At 39.3% G+C, this 20,248-nt stretch overlaps 1 protein-coding gene across 9 annotated transcripts in view; it reads right to left on the bottom strand.

The window, feature by feature from the left end:
* Positions 1–20,248, bottom strand: part of ST3GAL3 (ST3 beta-galactoside alpha-2,3-sialyltransferase 3) — a 172,739-nt gene that overhangs the window by 91,630 nt on the left and 60,861 nt on the right. For all 9 annotated transcript variants that reach the window (XM_071436548.1, XM_071436554.1, XM_071436545.1 and 6 more), the window contains one exon: positions 14,031–14,123. In XM_071436548.1, coding sequence (XP_071292649.1) covers positions 14,031–14,123 — 93 coding nt within the window. The remainder of the gene's footprint in view (positions 1–14,030; positions 14,124–20,248) is intronic.

Raw genomic sequence — 20,248 nt, 5'->3', positions numbered from 1 at the left:
GCAGATGGACCCAAAAGAAGAGCTCTGAGGAAAAAAACAGGAGAAGGAGAGAAGTGATTGCCTTGCATGTGCAAGAAAACAACCCAGGACTACAGCACAGAACAAACCCTGGGAGACAAGACAGAGAACAAGCATCTCCTTCCCTAGCACTGCAGTGAAAGGCAGCATTATGAAGTCAGAATATTGAAGAGTTGACACTTGGCTTCCACAGTCAAGACAAGTCTTCAAAATCTTCTAGCAGCAGATGAAATTAAGAGATTGATGCCAGGTATATTCAGAATTTTGTACTTGGCTAACTGTATGCTTTGTTTTGTAGCTATTTTCAAGCTACTGATCAAGAATTTCAACTCTGATTTGCTAGAGAAATCAGGTTGGTTTTTAAAAATTTTGTTTAATGGTCTGACATGAAGAGATGCACTGTAATCCACAAAAAACCCCAAACCAAACTCAAAATAAAATGTAGCAGACAAACCCTCTGAACACTCACAAACTGGAACAATCTTGGAAACCTCCCCTCCTGTGTGTCTAACTCTCTAGCTGGCATGCCAGGTCTTGGGTATTAAAAGAAACACCTCAGTAGCAGCTGAAAGTCTGTGCTATGCTAAAAAATAACTTCTACAAGCTAGAGATTCCCACAACTCTAGAAAAGTCTCAAGTGTTTAACACTGATTTTCCCACTTAATTTTTTACTTAGCTGCAGCAGTCACTGTGAATAAGCTGTTGAGGGCTCCTCCTCAGCCAGGTGTCTGGGATACTGAGGCTTCCTGTCCCCACCAGGGAAGAGGGGCTTGTCACTGATAGCTGCTCCAAGCTCTCCAGATACAGACAACTCAAATTATTACTCAGTTTACCAACTGCAGACAACAGTGCCTATGCACTTCTAAACAGGCCAGGCAACTTGTTGAATACTGTTAGATCTGTCTGTAGGAAACTTTTCTTCTTCCCTCATGCACCTCTCTCTGACTCTCATTGGGCTGCCTGTATCTTCAGGGAGCACATTTTCATTAGAATAGCTAAAGACAGGATTATCTCAGAAGAAACTGCCCTCCTGGTATCACTTTATTTGAATTACTGGATCTTCAGTTTAACATAAGATGACATTCAAGTATTTTGAGATCTTAACTGAATAAAGACAGTTCTGTCAGTGAAAATATTTACAGTAACCTCCCTAATTGAGACTGATTCCAGCTTCCTGAATCTCATTATGGTAAACTGGGCACTGCTGTGAAAGTGAAACAAAGAGGAGATGAATTAAAACAAACATGCAGAAACCCAAACAACTGCTTCAAGTGATGTTAATCATTACAAAAAACCTGTCAAAAGCATCCCTCTGACTGGCATCTGTCAAAACATCTCAGCAGTTCATCATCTCACAGCCACCATTTAGATGGAGACAGGGTGCATCAGTCAGCACTGAACATCTCCCACAGCTCTGCATTTCTACATGAATTATTCTGTAGCTCAGAGAACTCCAGACATGGTTTGTTTCACAGGATTTCTCTCCTCTTTCTCCTGGATGGCCTGGAACCATCATCATTCCCATATCCTCAGAGAGGGTGTGGTGTCTGGCAGCTAATTTCACAGAATGAAGTGCTGTTTCCCCTCCATGTTTTCTCTCCAACAACCCACAAAAGATGGCAAAAGACTGGAAATTAAGTCCTGTTAATATAAAGAGAAAAAACCCACCCAAACTATTAGCCTTGGTTTTTTAAATATCCTGTCTGGACATGGTTTAGGAGTCCTCCAGCTGTCCCAAATCCTAGTAATGCAGTACTGAAGAATGAACAATTTGCTTCCCAGAGAAGAGACAGAGATCAGCTCTTCAAACCCACACCCTCCATTAGCAGCAGGTGCCAGAGCTGGAAGAATGAAGCAGAACAGTTCCTTCTTTTCTTTTAGAAAATACATGATGACCACTTTCCTGCTAAAATACCTTCCTTACTGAGCACAGGTGGAATTTTTAGCTGAGCAGGACAGATTTTCCACCAGGTTACTATGGCAGAGCAAGACCAACTACTTCTTTACAGATGTGTCTACTCAGACAAGTTTCTTCACCCTTGACACATGAGGAAACCCCTATGTGAAATGAGCAGTCACAGAGCAAAAGTAAACAAGCCTAGTGTTTATAAACTGTTTGGTATCCTGTTGTTCCATAAATAGTCATTATTACCCAGGAGATCAGATCTGCCTTAAGGAGAAGAAATGCCTGGTACATGTACTGACAAAAATCCCCAACAAGGGAAAAAAACCAGAGAAATGTTGTGGTTTCTTTATTTTAGTTTTCTTTCCTTAAACCAGAACCTGTAAGCATATTTTGCCTCCTTCAAATTCTGGACATCCTTTCTCAGACGTTCCCAGAGCAGCAGGAATAAGTCAGCAACAGCAGACTGAGAGCTGGCCTGTTTAATCAGACCCTTGGGACCAGCATCTTCCTCTGCAGATGCCTAAACCCCACAGACACTGTTTAAGAAACAAATCAAAAGCAAAAAAAGCTGGCCACCACTGGCTCTAAGAAGCTGCTTGTTTTGCCACAGGTTACACTAAGACTGCCTGGAGCTGTATACTGTATCCGTGCATGAGGTTACACATTTACAAACAAATTGTTAAAACATAAACACAGCTCCCAGGACAGAGATATGCTGTGCTACTCATCCCTAATTCATTGCCTGGTGGAGCAGCTGGTGTGGCTTTGAACATCCCTGAGGCTATTCCAAAGCTGGTGTTTTCTTTCCAAACTGGAGGCAAGACTCTCCCGCCACAACAGCTGCCATCCTATGGACTTGCTGATGCTGCAGGCCAGCCCAGGACAGCACATCATGGAGCCCAGGGATGGCTTCAGGGACAGGGAAACTCACTGTGTCACAAACAGCTTAAAAAAAAAAAAGGAAAAAAATATCCAAGCCCAGAAACAAACACTTCTGGTGGCTAACAGAGCATCACCTTCCATTAAAAGTACCAGAGATTGACTCTTACTAACAGAGGCAAGCCCAAAGTAAATCAGACGCACAGACCTTTTCATCCAGGAGTAAAATCACTGTGGTTTTGTGCAATGGCAGAGTTATATATTCTTCTGGTTTCAGGTGTTCCAAGATTCCTCAGAATGTCACACATATTTTGATCTGTTTCATTCCAAGATAAATTAACTAACTTCTGAGCAATCTCTTTATCATACTGATATCATTCCAAGATAAATTAACTAACTTCTGAGCAATCTCTTCATCATACTGATATCACCTGTGTGAACATGAACCTAGGCTGGCACAGCTGATAAACAGATAAGAAACATGCTAAAATTGGTGTGACACAAATATCAGTTTAGAAAGGGGAAACCATATAAACCTCAAATCTTCTCTTTTCCAAGAACTGTACAAGGCATGTTACTTGAAACTTGCATAATCCTGAAGTTTACATAAGTTATTTATGCTTGAAAGAAGAGCAAGTTAGCACGGCAGATGCAATGATTTTCAGAAGAATCACAATTAAACACTTCTCAAGAAAGCTGGACACAGTTTTTCTGGTTTTCAAGCTGGACACTGGAGTAAGCTACAGCCCTGACTTGCACAAAGGAAGTTCCTGTGCAAGTAACTCAAAGTGCTTCAGGAGAAAAAGGATGTGATAATTCTTAAATGTACAGCAGATTACACAAAAAGGAAACAACTTTTACTGAATGCATGAATCTCCAGAATTTAGCAAGACAGAAGCAGAATAATAAGAACCCACAGTGTGCAATAGAAGTGAAATCTGCTATCTCACTGCAGTGTGTGGCAATACCCTTGCCCTGGTTTCCAGCATTACCAGTGGTTTGGGTTGGGCAAACTTGGGAAACTACAGGAACTTCACCAAGTTATTGTGATCCCTGCCACTACTGCAACAGTTACAGCACTGCTTTGATAGTATTTAGCAAATCATTTATGGACTTAGCTCAGAATTGTAGTAAAGGTACCAAGAAAATAGTTGCCAAAGGTGCTTTTGCTGTTCTCTCTGTGGTGGTGCCAGAGTTTCTACAACATTATCTGAACAATGCTCTCAAGTGACTTTTCAAATTGCTACAAAGAGAATTTATAATCTTTTCAGTTTTTACCTTCGTTTGCCTAATGTAGAGTTGGAGGGTTCCCCAGACTGTTTCTAATTTGGTCTAATAATCTTGCATAAATTATCAGGCTGCCTTTTCATCCATATTCTTAGCCAAAGTACACTGGCTCAGTGACAGCATTTGCATGCACTGACACTCCTGAAATGTTTCAATAATAGAACAAAGTGAGCAGTAATAGAGGAGAGGGAAAGATAGAAGAGGAAAATAATTTGACTTGAAATCTACCCAAAGATAGGAAATGTGATGAAAGCCACCAGTAGGGAGTTCAGTAGGAACAATTATTCACTCTTGAATACAATTCAGAAAACTTTGAGGGAAGCTGTACACTTTTCTACAGCAAGAGGAAATCACCAGTGACATACAGATTCTCAAAGATACCAAGGAACTTGTTTGGGCTCTGGGGAGATGGTGGCCTGAACCAATAAGTATGAACCTTCTGAAAGGCAGAGTCGGAGTTTTAATCAAAAGAGATAAAAACATTTTCTTATAGGAATGTGAGGAAGAGAAAAGAAGGTAAGACTTGTATATCAAAATCACAGTGATATTACAGATTAACCTTCAAGCTCACTGATATTTTTCACTTCTTGCATTCCATGCTCACTGATATTTTCCTTCATTCAGATGGATTTAGAACCTTAAGCAATCTTTCCTGCAAGATTTTCAAGATTTTCCTGGAAGTCAAACATTCTTACTCGTATAGCTTTAAGAGCAGATGGGCCACAGCAACAGAGCCCAAACACACATGCATAATAAAATATGCTCATTTGGTAGCACTAATTAAGTTTATTGCTTCTATTACAATCTTACATGCTCACGCAAATATGGTTATTTATTTGTACATTTCAAAGCTCTCCCCTTTTTTTTTTTTTGTTAACAGTCCACAATTTAAAATAACTTCAGTATTCCTCAAAACAAAAACAAGCAAAAAAAGCCACCTTCAAAACAACCAAACCTGTCCTGTTCCCACCCTAACATATGATGCAGGGTACTCATATTAAAGCAAGAACACATATGCTCTGCATCACTTTTGAAGCCAGAAAGGCACATACTCAGTAAAGTCCCTGTGTCCATGTTCCAGCTTTCATTTTATAGTCTCACTTAGTTCCAAAGTCACGAAATAGACTCTGAAGACATACTTTTCAGTCACAAAGCCTCCAAGTCACCTGGATTCACATACTTCATTTTAGACTCTTGAGAGAGGTCAAACATGAAAGATATTAGCACCAAAAATGCTCTGATACAGAATCTACTGTCATGATCAGCACATGGGAATTGCATGTATTACTATACATATTTGGTTAAAGGTTAAAAATTCAACATGGGATAGAAAGAACAACCTACATGAACTGAAGGTGAAACCACACTTCTGCCTCCTGAGCATCAGCTCCCCACACCCCTGTCCTGGTGCCCAGGCTGGCTGACAGAGCTTTTGCAGTGCCATCACCTCAGCTCTTCAATTCTCAGGCTGCAACCTTGGCAGGGTTTGTATAATGATATGGAAATTTCATAAACTGAATCAGTGAACTGGTCTGGATTAAAAATAATCTTGCACTAAATGAGTAGATGGATGGGGGAGGGAAAACTCATGTTCAGTTCTAAGGATTACTTCACTTTCCCAGTTCATTGCACTGTGCACAGGCAGCTCTGCTCACTCAGGTGATGGAGCAGCACGAGCTCCTTAGGCAAACAGTGGGGATGCAGAAACAAAACCAGAGCCTTTTCCTTTTCTTCCTCTTTTTTTTTTTTTTATATCTACTCTTACATTATGCCAAGTCTACTTCAACCTGACTGCAGCAGCATGCACATCACCAGTAGTGAGGCAATGAGCTGCTGCCATTGAATTTTGTTTTGAAGTACAAAGTATTTTGAGCTCCAGCTGGTCAATCAGTGCATGAATTCCAGAGCTAGCAGTGAAGTTATGTGTCAGGATTCATCTGCTCCTCTCTGGAATTATGTTCCCAAGCACTGTTCTCTACAATAAAAAATGAATGAAGGGATTCTGCCACAGAGAAATTAAGTTATATGACCACACTTTAAACAAAGCTTTAGTTACCACCATTTCAGTACCAGAGGTTTGCAACACTCTGGACATGAGTTAACAAAAGCTGCTCCTTAATCCCAGCTTCCTCCTACAGACAAGGCAGGTGCAAGGGACTGAAGCAGTCAGGGTGCTGTAAAGGGCAATCCAATTGGCCCAGCTATAAATAGCACCAAGAGCTCAGACAACAAGCCTAGTTTGAACATTGAAAGCAAACATCTCTTAGCAGACTGTGCTGTATATTCACTAGAGCCAGCCTCTGCAAAAATATTTAGTGAGATAACATACCTGTCACCTTTAGGCCAAAGTATGAGAGATTTAAATATCTTAAGTAAGTCCATGACCATAAAACAAACATGGGAATTTTACCTGCTGTATACTCTGACCCCAATTGTCACTCAAAATCAACACTAATACATATTTTTAAAATCATCCTCTTAGTAACTGCTTTCAAATTATATAGAATACCTGACACACTAACTGCAGAGGTGAAAAAGCTGAGAAAATTTTTCCAGAACCAACATATAAAGGAGAAAAAAAGGCACCACTTCATAAAATTCACAAGGAAAGAAAGGTAGGATAGTGCAAAATATTGCCTTTGCCAGCAGTGACAGTGGAACAGCAGCTGACTGCATGGGAAGATGTGTTACTGGAAAAGCCACAGAGCTCTGCGTGGGGAGGTGCTACCCAGACACCAGAAGTGATTTGAGAGGGTGTGTGTTTTGGTTTGCATGTTTGTTTAGCCTGGGATTTACAAAACACAGAACAAGGAGGTGACAGGAGGTAAGGGTGAGCAGCAGCGGGCTTCAATCCCCTGGCATGGCACGGGCAGGCTTTTAACAGCCTGGAGCTTGGAGAAATGGAAAACCCTGGCAGCTCAAGTGACCAGGGCACCAACAACTTCTCTTTCATCCTTCCTTTCCCCTTCTGTGAGTCTTGAACTCTTTTAGCCACAGTTAACCAAGAAAGTGAAGGAAATTGATGATGTTCAGTACTGCCTATCAGAAAATACACCTGCATTAACTTGTCCCTTCAAATTCAAACCTCAATAATGCAACAATGATATTTTCTTAGTCTTTGATGTGGTGACAGGTGGGAGGTGTGATGAAGATTTCAGCTTCCCTAAACACCCTTTTGGGCACTGGCACCTAGGAATTTCCTTCCAGAGCTGTGATTACAGTAGTTACTGGGACTCCAAATGTAACTGTGAGCTCTGAAACCATCTCTGTCACCATCACATACTATTCCTAAATGAATACAGAGGCACAGAACAAGAGGTTTAAAGAAGGGACAGGGATTTGAGTACTCCCCATTCCCAGAACAGCATCAATCCTGTTTTGAAGGAAAGCAGAAAACTCTCACAGCAGTGTCTGGGACACAGGGATCCTGACTTCAGTGGAAGTCTTGAGATGTCTGTACTCTTTGTTGAACACGAGCTGCTTTCACAGCTCACATTAACAAAATGAACCACCTCAGCGTATTTCAAAATGAGATGCACATTATATTTAAACTTAGAAGTAAAAAAAACCCTACTATCAATAACTACAATAGCTAATTCAGCATATATATAATTTTAGATATTCTAAAATATTGAGATACTGTCCACTGCACCTGAGAAGACCCCAAGCTATGCAGCAGATGCACCACACTACAGTCAGGCAACAGTTTTGAATCCCTGTAGCAATCCTCAGTGGCACATTAATTATCCAGCCTATTTCTTCAGGAGCTCTCAGGAGCCACATGAAGCTGCCATCCTTCGCCTTCCTCTGGTCTCCTTAAATAGTTAATCACAGAGGAAGCAGCCATCACCATCACCTGCACTGACAGCCCCGAAGCACTGAGCTCATGTCCTGTCACTTCAGTACAAGCCCATGCTGGGTATGGCAGTAATTCATGAGGCATGGAGACAGTCAGACATGCAGAAAGTCAATTCCAAGCAGAGGGTTAAAAAATTCTCTTTATGGAATATTTTTTCCTGAATATCTAAACAACAAAGCAGAAATGTGTGGGATGGACAGATGCTATTGTGTGCTTGTTATAAGAAGCACAGCTTCCTGAAAGGAGATATGGAAATGAATGTGGAAATACTTAGGATCAGGGGACCATATTTTTAAATTATCCTGACTCCTACTAAAGCCCTTGCTGAAGCTCCAGTTCCACCCAAAGTCCCTATCCCCCATTTGCATATAAGAATGGGTTTTTTCCCTAAAGCATAAAAACTGCAAAACCATATCTGTAAGAAAGAAATGGCAAATAAATTTTTACCAAGCTCTGATGTGAAGGAGACAGGAGTCTACACTCTGAAGAAAGGCCTTCTGGTGCTGCCCTATCTATACTCCCCCAGCCTGTGGAAGTGGAGAAAGGCACAGGAGTCTGTGACCTACAAAATCAAGGGGGAACTAAACATCAAAAAAAAACCCACAGAAGAATGACTTCAGAGAAAGCCACTGAAATTTCTGTGGCTGGCATAAATCTGTGTCATGCACTCTCTGCTGATATGAAAGCTTTAAAATTTTTAAACTTTATGTACAAAGAAGCAATTCAGCATGAAAATATAAACCCAGAAGACTTTACAGGAGAGCTGTTTATTGTCTGAGTGACGAGCAGGCTACAGTATTGAAAAATAAGAGGGGGAAAAATACGACTGTAAAGAAAATACCAATTGCTAATCAACAGAAATTCAAACCAGAATAATCAAACCAACCAGACTGATTTTATATCTGAAGTGACTTTAAAAGGTTTGTGATTCATATAAGGCTATTTCTTAGCACCAATTGACTAGAAAATGCTTACAATCTTATCCTTGGTGCAAAAAAAGTTTTATGTATCTGAATCACAAATCATAAATTCACTGTTTTGGTCACAACACCAACAGATTTGTTGTGTATTGAACTTCTCCTTTCTCCCTTACTCTGAAATACTTTCAGATACTCTTTAAATAATTCTTTGCCATGTTCCCCTACCACACACAGATACACAAGTCTGCAGGCTGCAGACATTCCCTCTCTATTTACCGCCTCCTCTAATTTTTAGTATTAGCTGCCAAATTACAAGAGCTTGTGGTTGGAAAATTGCAGCTGAGTATTGAGTAGCTGAACTGTCCCAGGCTGGCATGTCAGCCACAAACTGTGGGCAGAGATCTCTTTTCTCATTTGATAAAGAATAGGGCATAGAAAGAGCTGTACACAGGCAGCATCGTTTCCACAGCAAGGCCAGACACGCAGGAGACTGCAGTGTTACCACTGCAAATACAAGTTAGTGCCTTCTTCAAAAAGGTCAAAGCATTAACTCCAGACTTGTAGGTGACCTCAGACCAACTAAAATAGTTTAATTCACTGAACATAGTAGTCTAATTCACCGACCTACTGATGCCATTCTAACAAACACACTTGCCATTTCCTTTGTATCATTCTGAAACCAGTAACTTCACTTCAGGCACTTTGAGTCATTATCTGCTGTTGAGAGATTTGCAAGAGGCAGAATCTTATTGTCCTGGAAAGTGAGAAATTAGATAGCTCCTTCATTTACAGTGAGCAGCAGCCCAGCTGACCAGACCTTACACTGAGATGCAGTTCTGGGATCATGCACCCACTTCTCTTGGTGTGGAGCCACGGTTGTGACTCAGATTACAGCATGTTTTTCTGAAGCTATGTCACTCTGCTATCATTGAAAAACCCAGAAAAGAAAGGCATGGGCACAAGGGATTAGACCAGCCATCCATTTTGTCCAACACCTGATGTCTGAGTCCATGGGACAACACTCCAGTAAAAAGCCTAAGAAAGAGGGACTACATCAAGCCACATGCTGCCCTCAACATCCATTTAGGATGTAACTTAGAGAGTTCTGTACTTTAAGTATATAAAATATACTTCAGGGTATATTTTATTTTTTAAAAATCTTTTGCCCACTATGGAGCCATTTGCAGAAAAATGTAACTGGAAATAACAAGAAATAGCACTTACCTTTATTTATTTTAAACCTGGAGCACAATATTTGCATTTAATATCTCCAAATCTTGTCAAACCACATCCCTCACTATGTTATACAGGCTTTTGAACACCCTCTACTTGCTCTGCTTCACAGAGTATAACTAAGGCACAACTAAGTCCACCACATACCACAAACTATCAGATGAGTCTTCTCCACAAACACTATCTTATCTCTATCAGAACTGAATTTGGGCTGCCATTTTCTTGCCCCATCACTTACCACTGTGAGATCCCTCTGACATTGCTCACAGTCAGCTTTTGGTCTTACTACCTGGAAAAATGGTGCTTCATTATTCATCCTCCATTCCAGGTAGTTTATGAGCACTTAGAACACCACAGATCCCAGCACACTTTCTTCCAGAAGACTCCAGGAGTAACATCCCTGTATTGTCCAATCTTCTTATCTTTTCCATACAGTTGTCACTATTTACCTAGTCACTATCTAATCAGTACAGCATTACACCAGTTTAACTTGCCGAAAAATCTTTCCAACAGCAAATATTTGGTTGGTTTTAGTTTTTTGGGCAGGGGTTTGTTTGCCTGGGGTTTTTTTGTATGTGTGTATTATGGGTTTTTCAAAGAAATCCAGATGTTAAATTACCTTTATCAAATGCTGATCCAGTCATTGAAACACAACAAGCAGATTTACAGGGCAGAAGCTCCTGCTGCAGAAGACAACTTGTCTCCTCTCTATCTGTGAACAAATACTAATGCTATTCTTTAATTTTAGGTTCTAAGAGGAGCCTGATACAGAAACCAGGCTTGCTCTTAGCTTCCACTTTCCCAAAGAACCCCCCAGACCCTTCTTGAAAAGCCCAGCACGTTTACTGCTTTTCATTCCTCCATTCTAAGGCCAATTTAAGCAATGATTACACACAACCGTGTGTAACTCGGCAACATCAACACCGAGTTCCTCACAAAGTGAGAACTTTTCCTAGCAATTCTTTGTCTTGGAATTCACTCCAAAACGTCAAGCTTCTGTCACATTCCCCCAGCCTGTCCCCTGGAAATGAAGGGTCCACATGGGAACTGTTCTGCAGTGAATAGCAATGCAAATAACTTCTCTGCACCAGCTTTACCTTCCCTCAGCTCACATGTAATATTAGGAACCTCTATCAGCTCATCGGGATCTCTGACAGGCTTTCTGCCTTTGACAGTTAGACAAAAAGCTTTATTATTTTTTTAAAGTCTCTACAAAGTTGTTCCTCAACATTTTTTTTGCTCTACCTCATTATGGTTTATATTTAACTTGCCAAAGTTAATGCTCTTTCCTATTCTCCTCATTTGGATACAACTTCTGCTTCAGAAAGATGACTTATTTCTAGGAGTCTTGTTTATTTTACTGTTTAAGCAAGTCGTTGTTCATTTTTGTGGCTTTTCTTCCATCTCTTATTTCCTCTCCCTTCTCACACTTTACCATTGAAACTGGACACAGTAGCCTAGAAATCTTGGATTGTGAGGTTTTGTATTTTAATTTTAAGTCAGTGTTTCACACAAAATTCTCAACTTCTTTTTTGCACATATGAAATAGCACTTAGGAAATGGTATTTTGTTAAGATGACATGAAGATTTCTCTGCCTGTTTCCAAGATAGAGGATTTTTTTCTATCTTGAAGGTAAAATCTGTATTTGGTCCTCCCAGATGTTTTATTTCATGTTGGATATATTAATATATATTTTGTTGGACTGTGGCCATTTAAATCAGGCAATCCAGATTGTTCTTTAGAAATAACTGACCCTTTATTTAATACTCACAACCTAGGATTTTTTCCAGATAGCATTATTGATGAAGGGATAAAGCACTGCTAGAATGAGAACTGATCAACTGAGGACTTGATTAAAGCAAACAAACAAACAAATGCTTAGTCTTTCTTAACCATCAACCACATTTTGGTATTTCTCAGGCCATTGCCCTTTAATCCATCCAGCACTTGCTTATGCTTGCTAAAGTCTGAATTCTCATTTTTAACAGTAAAAAAGCATCAAGAACAGCTACATCCTCTGAGAAACATTTATTCTATTTCAACTATTTCCACCATATTTTGCCTATTCACATTTAAAATTGCACTAAAACGTCAGGAGCCTTAAAATGGGAAAACATTTATTCATTTAATTCATGCTTGAAAACAGCCAAACCAACTTTATCCAAATATTAAAAACACCCAACAAAAACACACATTTTACCACAAAGACCACGCCTAAAAAACGTCAGTCATAGAGATGATGGTTTTCTAATGACACAATCAACTGAAAACAGAAGCTAGAATAAAACAAATCATGCAGCTCCAATCTTTAAATGAACAGACATGATAGTTTGGCTTTAAGAGTTCTAAATATATTGAATACCTGGCTTGGTAATATTAACTGTCATAGTTCTCTGAGTACAAGGAAAGTTGCAGAGGAGAAGGAATTTTAAGTGCAGCTTGATTTTTCTTTCAGAACTACTGGTCAGCCATCCTTACAGCAGAACTGGGTAAAATAACTAAATGTCCGACACTGAATTGAATTTGTAAAGAAATCAAAGACATCACAGGAAAAAATGTCAACATTAGTTAAGTTTTAGGGTCCATGCTAAACAAGCACCTGAACATAAATACCTGGTGAGTTGCTGTCCTTAAAATTGTGAATACAATTTTTCAATGTATGAACACTTGCTTCGACTAGAGACATGTTTGTACCTCTTTGCATGGAATTAGTTCAATGCAGTCAGTTACTGGGAGGTGACTGAACAGAGATCTCCTAGCAGCTGCTGAGGGAGAGAATAAATATCACTTCAGATTCTAGGAGGCTAAAAAGCTCCCTCTCAAAGCCAAAATATTTTAAAAATTAAAATAAGATTAATAGTTTTGTAATAATGAGTTCATTCTGCTCTCTACTATTTACATTTAGTATGTACACAAACACAGATTTAAAAGCACTCACTTTCAGTTCTAGTATTTATACTCTACCCAGAGTTCCAAAATTCTCACAGAAGATAATACTGATAATTGTTTGGTTTACACTGGTGATGGAGAACTTTGGTGTTTTGTTTTGTTTTTAAGGCATGTCTGCAGTATCTACTGGTTACAAGGCAATGTCAGATGTATTTTTTTATTTTAAAAAAGCTTCCAGTCACCATGCTTGTCAACAAAAACAAAGACAGAAGATACCACCAGTTTCAGGCTTGGCTTGAAGGCCATGATCACTCAACCTAACCTTTAGATGCACAGGTCATGGAAATTCCTTCCTCAAAAGAAATAAAATATCTCTTTTGGAAAAGTGCCAGTTATGTTAAGAAGTCCACAATCACTTTTGCCAAAGAGATCATTGCACTAGAGCATCTCTTCCACGTGAACAAGAAGCTTGTACAATGGTCTATCTGTTTGGTCAAATTTTCCATTCAATGCACCAAACTGAAATGCTTGAGCCTCAACAGATTAATGTTCCTGCCAATCTATCTTCTGAACTGTCTCCCAGCAATTCTATAAACTCCAGGCACCTGAGAGATGCTTTACCCTGTTCTCCCAAGAAAAAAAAAAAACAAACCACAAAATCAACCACAACAGAACATCACACTTTACTATCTACTCCAGATAATTTAATCATAGCCAAAGCTCCCTAAGCATTGCATCACCTGGTGCTAGCAGTGAGCCTGACCACACATTTGTATCATGCACTGACAACATAATTTGTTTTATTACTCAACACCCAGGAGTCTCTACTCTTTGAACAAAGTCCTCGTCAGACTGAAGTCAACTAAGCCATTGCCACTGACCACTCAAACTGTCCAGAATTTCAACACTGGTCTCTCCATGAACCAATCAAGTGACAGAGCAATGACACTTTTCAAGACAAACTCTGCCTATCACCCACCTTGAAGGATGAGAACTTGTTGGGGGAAGTGGGGAAAAACTCCCACAGTGATTACTTACTTTGGGAAGATGACAGTCATGAGCGCTGATGCATAGCCTGGCTTGCACATTCCCTCAGAGAAATTGGCATACTTTGATGCTAGTTCTGGAGGCCTGTGAAAAAACAAGTACAGAATCAGGACTCTCCTGGCTATGAACTAGTTTTTTGAATCATCCAAGTAATTTTTCTCCTTATAGCTTTGCAGAAAAGAGCTGCAGGGAGTAATTGCAAACACGGACCATTATTTATTTGTTGCACTATGGCATCACAGAAGAACAACAAAAAAAGCAGAGAGGTAAAGATATCTGTAATACCACTAAACCACTAGTTTTGCTGAAAGATTTTCATAGCTAGCAAGGTAAAGCTCATGGAAGAAAAATATCAATAATAATTTTAGACTTCAACCTTTCAAAAGGAAAAAAGACAGCACTTTGCTTTGGCAATTTTTCTAAGTTATGATCGAAGTTAAAATTATAGAAAAGTATTATTTAGAAGATTACTTGAAGATAGTTTCAGGAATTTGAAACAAAGCTTCAAGCAGTATTGGCAGGGTATCATCAAGGGATGAATGATTTCAGTATTTGGAAGAGATGACATTGCTGCTGCTTTGTTGAGGTGTGTCTTAATTCAGCTTGGCTAGTGACTCTTGGGCCAAATTTAGAATAATGGGTGTTTTTTCATTCAGTTTCTGTACAGAAACAAGAGTAGCAACTCAATTAAAGATATTTCAGTCCAGCACATGCATTTACCATAGGTCTACTGAGTTATCTGAAAAAACCCTTTAATTTTGTGTCCCCTATTCATGACCTGCAAAATTTTTACGTTCATCCATTTCATTAAAGCATTACAAGGGTAATTAATTCACTTGTGCTTTCAAAGTAACATTAGATATCTTAGTGTCAGTCACAATATGAGGATTGTTAATATTCCTTCAAAGAACAACCAAGAAAGCATTTACAGTTCCATGCTCAACATTCAGTGGAAGCTGCAAAGACTCATCAATAACAATGTTCTTGCTGCATCATTATCAGCAACAGGCAAGTAATGAAAGGTTTCTTCCTCTCAACAGTAACACTCAAATGAAGATGACAGTGCGGCCCCACAGAGTAGAACCACAAAATCAGTTCTGAAGAGTCTGTTATTATCCCAATCATGTTCTTTCCCAGGCATTACCATTATCACTTAACCAGCAAACTACTACTACCTGCAATGAATGTGGATTCAGAGTTTCAAAATTACATATAGGAAGGATAGTAACTCCATGCTGAACTGGGCATAACTATTCTTCTTATACTGGTCCTGCATTACCTCTCAAGAGGCCAGTAGCCAGTTCCAACTGGATTGACAATAGAAGGACAATTAATTTTACAAATAGCTGCATAGAGTACAAAACCTCCTATAGCTCCTAAACTGTAGGGGAATGGTCTCTCTGTATACAGAACCCCTGCAATTCTGAATATATAGATACAGATAGAACCTCTGTGGCTCTTAAAGAATAAAATCTATTTCTGCTGAATAAAAATCTAAACTTTCAACAGCTGGAAGAGAAAAGAAACAAGAGAAGATAAATAGTCATTGTCAGTATTTAATTTCGTAAGACTTTTTAAGCTAAAAAGCACCATAAAAAGCTTAAGAACACGGATCCTATTTAATTCTGCCACACATATCCTGCATGGTTATGGTCCAAATATGCAGTATTTTACCACCAAAATTCCTCATCTGTAGGATGGAAGAACAACACATTTAGCCATTTACACTGCCAATTATTTACAATAAAGTATAGATATCTCTAAATATATGATATAGACATGGAGAGAAAGGGAGAGGTGCAATATTATCTAGCACAACCCAAATCCATGAGTTTGGTTTCCATAGGTGATGATGTGATATCATAATACATTTCTCTAAATAAGAGAGATGAAAAAACATCTGAGAAAGGAGTATCCAAAATGATTTGCATTCTTACACCAGTCAGGATCTCTTTATAAATAGGGACATGAAGGACTGACAAAACAAAAGGCTTTAATGATGCTAAGGTATATTATATCCCCTTCTGACACAGTCAAAAGGGACAGCAGGATGTATTGATCGTAGCTTGTTGAAGCATTTCAGATATGAAGAAATGTGGGAAATTTTAACTTTTTTCAACTGAACCTAAGCTTGCTAGAATTTTAATCTTTAGGCAAAGTACAGAAACCCCTAATACCAAAACCTCCAAAAACAAGTAGAAAGCAACTGGAATTTATCTGCAGCCACCACAGTAGTGAGTCATTGCTGGCAAACTTGTATAACTATTTCAACAGCAGGCCTGTCTCAAATGACCTCAGTGGTCACACAAAATATCTTGAGCCACAAACACAGGCATTTTTCTCTTTTCTGATTTAATGGTGCTTTCATTATCAAATTAAAACGTCACTCAGATGCCCATCATGGTGTTTCTGCACAAGAATAGCAGGCTGAGACCCTCCTGCATGTGAGCCCCCCGCATGCCAATCGCTGCATACTGATGGAGGGGAGCTGTCAGTACAAACCCACAAAGACTCCCAGAGCTGCTAAAGCCCCCAGGCCGAGCTGTTAACATTTCTTGGATGTGATGAAGTTCATGATCCAAAGTGCCAGAGGCAGAACAGTTCTCTAAGCCAACCATAGCTGCCATCTCTTATCATTCAACATTTGCTCATCTCCTTTCTTGGTGCTGCATTTTGAGTCACCAAGCTACAGAAAACTAGAAAGGGGCACTCTACATTTTAAATCCATCTAGGGACATGTTTTATTTGTTCAATCTCTTTGAAATAGGCATTGCATACTGTCACTGCCAACATGCTCATAATGATAAGCTCCTAGTAGGTGTAACCCAGAGCAAATTTAGAGTAGGGCTGGGTGCAGCCTTGCTGTTTACCATTCTGCTACCAGATGAAGCTATCCAAGTTGACTTCATTTTAGATACACACATTTGCTTTGCGGGTGTTTTCCCCTGCAAGATCCACAAATCTTGCAGAGATCAGTGCTCCACAAATCAGGGTGTAAAACATCCTGCATGAAGCATCCCATAGAGTACTACACATCTTTCAAACAAATCCAACTTTGAAAAATCACACTGTGTTTGTAGCTATGTGGTTCTGTAATAAAAGAACTGCACAGAACTCAAGTCTACAAATGAACATCTCCTCTGTATTTGATGACAATGCATCTACTACACTGCTGCATTGGTGCCTCTTTGCCAATGCTTTTATTTCCAAATGGGAAAACCAAACACTTTTACTTTCTTAGTCCTTTAGAAGCTAGTAATAGCTTCATCTCACTAGCCCCATTACTGAGCCTGGACTCCAAGGCCATCCTGATAAGCCAGCCAGCCAGGAGCATCATGACACTTATGACAGAAGGGTGCAAATCTCCCCTACATCTTCCAGGTCCAGATACATTATTCCAGCTCTCAATGCTCATGCTCATACTGGGCTGAGGTAGCTAAAGAGCTAGTGGAGACAGCAGAAATAATGTAATTAGATGACACTGTGGACCCTTTAAATTTTGCTCAGATTTTGTGCAGGAAAAACCCAGTAAAGTAAAAAATTTCTCCAGAATAAATGAGAAAAACAAGTCACAGTCAGTAACTGTAAACATCTGCTGTTTTTAAACAAGTGCCTGCATGAGGGTGAAGTTAAAGGGAAGTAATTGGCTTATTCCACTGAAGAGAAAATTCACTCTTGCTTTTTTTTCTGACTTTTCTCTTATGAGACCAGCACACATCCTGAATTCTTATGATATTCTGTGCTTCTCTACACTGTTATGTGGACATCAATCTCAACAAAATTTCACAATTTGGATAAGTTAAAAATCCAGCTGCTTTCAGAGGATTTAGAAAAAGTAACAAGATTTTTCCTTCTGCTTGCATTTGGCAGATGTGTGTCTCCTTTTAATCTCAAATATGAAAACGTCACCATGATTAATTCCTTCATCGTGTCCTGATCAGGGACAGCATGTCATCCTCATAGACTGGAATCTAAATCCTTTTAAAAAAAGAAATTAGTAATACAACTCAGTGTTTAGATTACTAAAAAAATGGCCACAACTAAGCTCATGTAATTGAATATTACAAAATCTACTTGAAGAGACAGATTTTGCTGCTTTGCCTTTCACATGGAATTTAAACTGCAGCTTGTAAAAATCAAAAAACTTCATCTACTTGAGATCATCTTATTTGAGGACGGATGTCTCTTCCTGTTATTCTTACACACAAAATATATGAACTGACACATTTCTCAAACAAGGAAAAGGAGTCCTTGGCAATGTGCTCTCTAGGCTGATCCTCCTCCTTGGGGTTTCTTTCTCTTTGGTTCAAAATAACCTGGGTCTTATGCCTACACAGCAGCTCTACAAAGCTTTTGTCATGATACATGAAGAATGAATAGGAGATGGAATGAGAACATGAAATGAAAGCATATAAAACATAGTGAGGCATTATGGAACAACCATGAATTATTAGTATATAATTTGGCACATCACTAAATCAAAGCAGTTAATGAGACTGAGACCACATAGCTATACCCTGTAAGATTCAGAGTGTTTAAATTTAGGTAGGACTCCCTGGTTCAGACGTATCCACCATATCCAGTCATGGCTCAGCGTTGGCCAAAGGACAAGTTTGTACACTCCTGGAATAAAACTTTCAGTTCAGTTTCCCTCAGTTACTGCTACTCAGCCTGAGGAAGAGAAGTCATTTACATTCACCTCCAGAGCAGTCAATCCCATAAAACAGGGCACTGAAAAATGCATCTCCATCTCTGCCTTCATAAGTAGAGTTGTGACCATCATGTCACTCTGTGGAATCTCTTTGAGTGAAGACACCACCACAAAACTCTCCCCTGGGTACATGGCTGGAGATCCACATTCACCAGTATGGCTTGGGAAACACTGAACCAGAATTTTAAGAAGCTCCAATTACAGTTCTTACAAGTTTGCAAACTTGGGTTCAAAGCATTACACAGCCTGATCATTTGATATTTGCTATTTTCCAGCTGAGAAAAAAGTAAACAAATGAAAGGAATGAGTAGATAGGAGAGGAAAATCAAAATGCTTACATTGAAAGAGATGGGAACTGCATCTACTGCCCTATAGCCAGCAAAATAAATGTAAATATTTTAAATGCTACTCCAGTATGTAAGCAAATTGCTCAGGGAGGTTGTATGGCCAAATACAAGGAAAGATGATCCAAATCCCTGTTTCTAAAATGACATGATGAATGGTTAATTCTGCTTCTCTATCAAGAGCTGTGGCTTCTCACAAAATTAATTTACAAGGATAATCAACACATAGTTCTATTTATTTATTTGGACTACTCAAGAACAGCAGCTGAAGAAGATTAGGTTACATTAAATTGGCCCAGGAAAACAAAGTTTTGAAGATATCCCATCAAAACCCACGACCTACCTTCACATCCCTGAAGGAAGAGGTGACACAAAGCCAGTTCTGCCCTTGGGAAGTGCAGGGCAGGCAGAAGGGGAGGGACAGCTCAGAACAGTGACACTGAAATGCCACTCACCCTCTGAAATGCCATCTTTGCACACACACACTGAAAGGGCTTCCACCCACAAAAAAGTCATGAGGATCCTACTTCCTTACTAAATTCCATTCCTGGTCTTTGCAATAGTAGAAATTAGACCACTAGGCAGAAGAAATGATTTCAGATTAGTCTCAGCCGTGCTAAATACACAAACATCTCAAGAAATACAGCTGTAAGTGATTTTTCTATCAGAAAGGAATATCTCATTGTACCATCCCTTATAGTTCCAAGGACTAAGAACCCTGCCTGGAGCTTCTCGAGTAACGACCTTTTATCAACACCTAAAAAAGTGTTGGGATTCTTGTGGAAAAAAGAATTAAAAGCTTTCAAGGTAGACAGTTTTTATTTGTTTAAGTAAGTAAATAAAGAAACAAAATTCTGATGCTAACAAAAAACAGATTTAAAGGATGAAGATAAGAAATGCTACCAAACTCCATGGCACATTTTGTATGTGACCTCATGCTGCATACTCCTCCAAGATTGAGTAATATCCCTGATCTCCCAATCTTCTTTGGTTTCTGTAAACTTTCCCTTAAAAAAAAAAAAATCTGTTTTGGTTACATCTTACCTTCAAGACTAGTAGCCCAGAGAAAAAGCAGAATTGTGTTCAAATATTCAAATAGACACAGATGAGGACCAAAGAAAACAGTACATTTCAGGAAAAAACAGCTGGCTAGA

The sequence above is a fragment of the Agelaius tricolor genome, unplaced genomic scaffold (assembly GCF_023055355.1).
Source record: "Agelaius tricolor isolate 1412-34295 unplaced genomic scaffold, bAgeTri1.0.p SCAF_11, whole genome shotgun sequence".
Taxonomy (NCBI): Eukaryota; Metazoa; Chordata; class Aves; order Passeriformes; family Icteridae; genus Agelaius; species Agelaius tricolor.
This window is presented reverse-complemented; position numbering and strand designations above follow the sequence as displayed.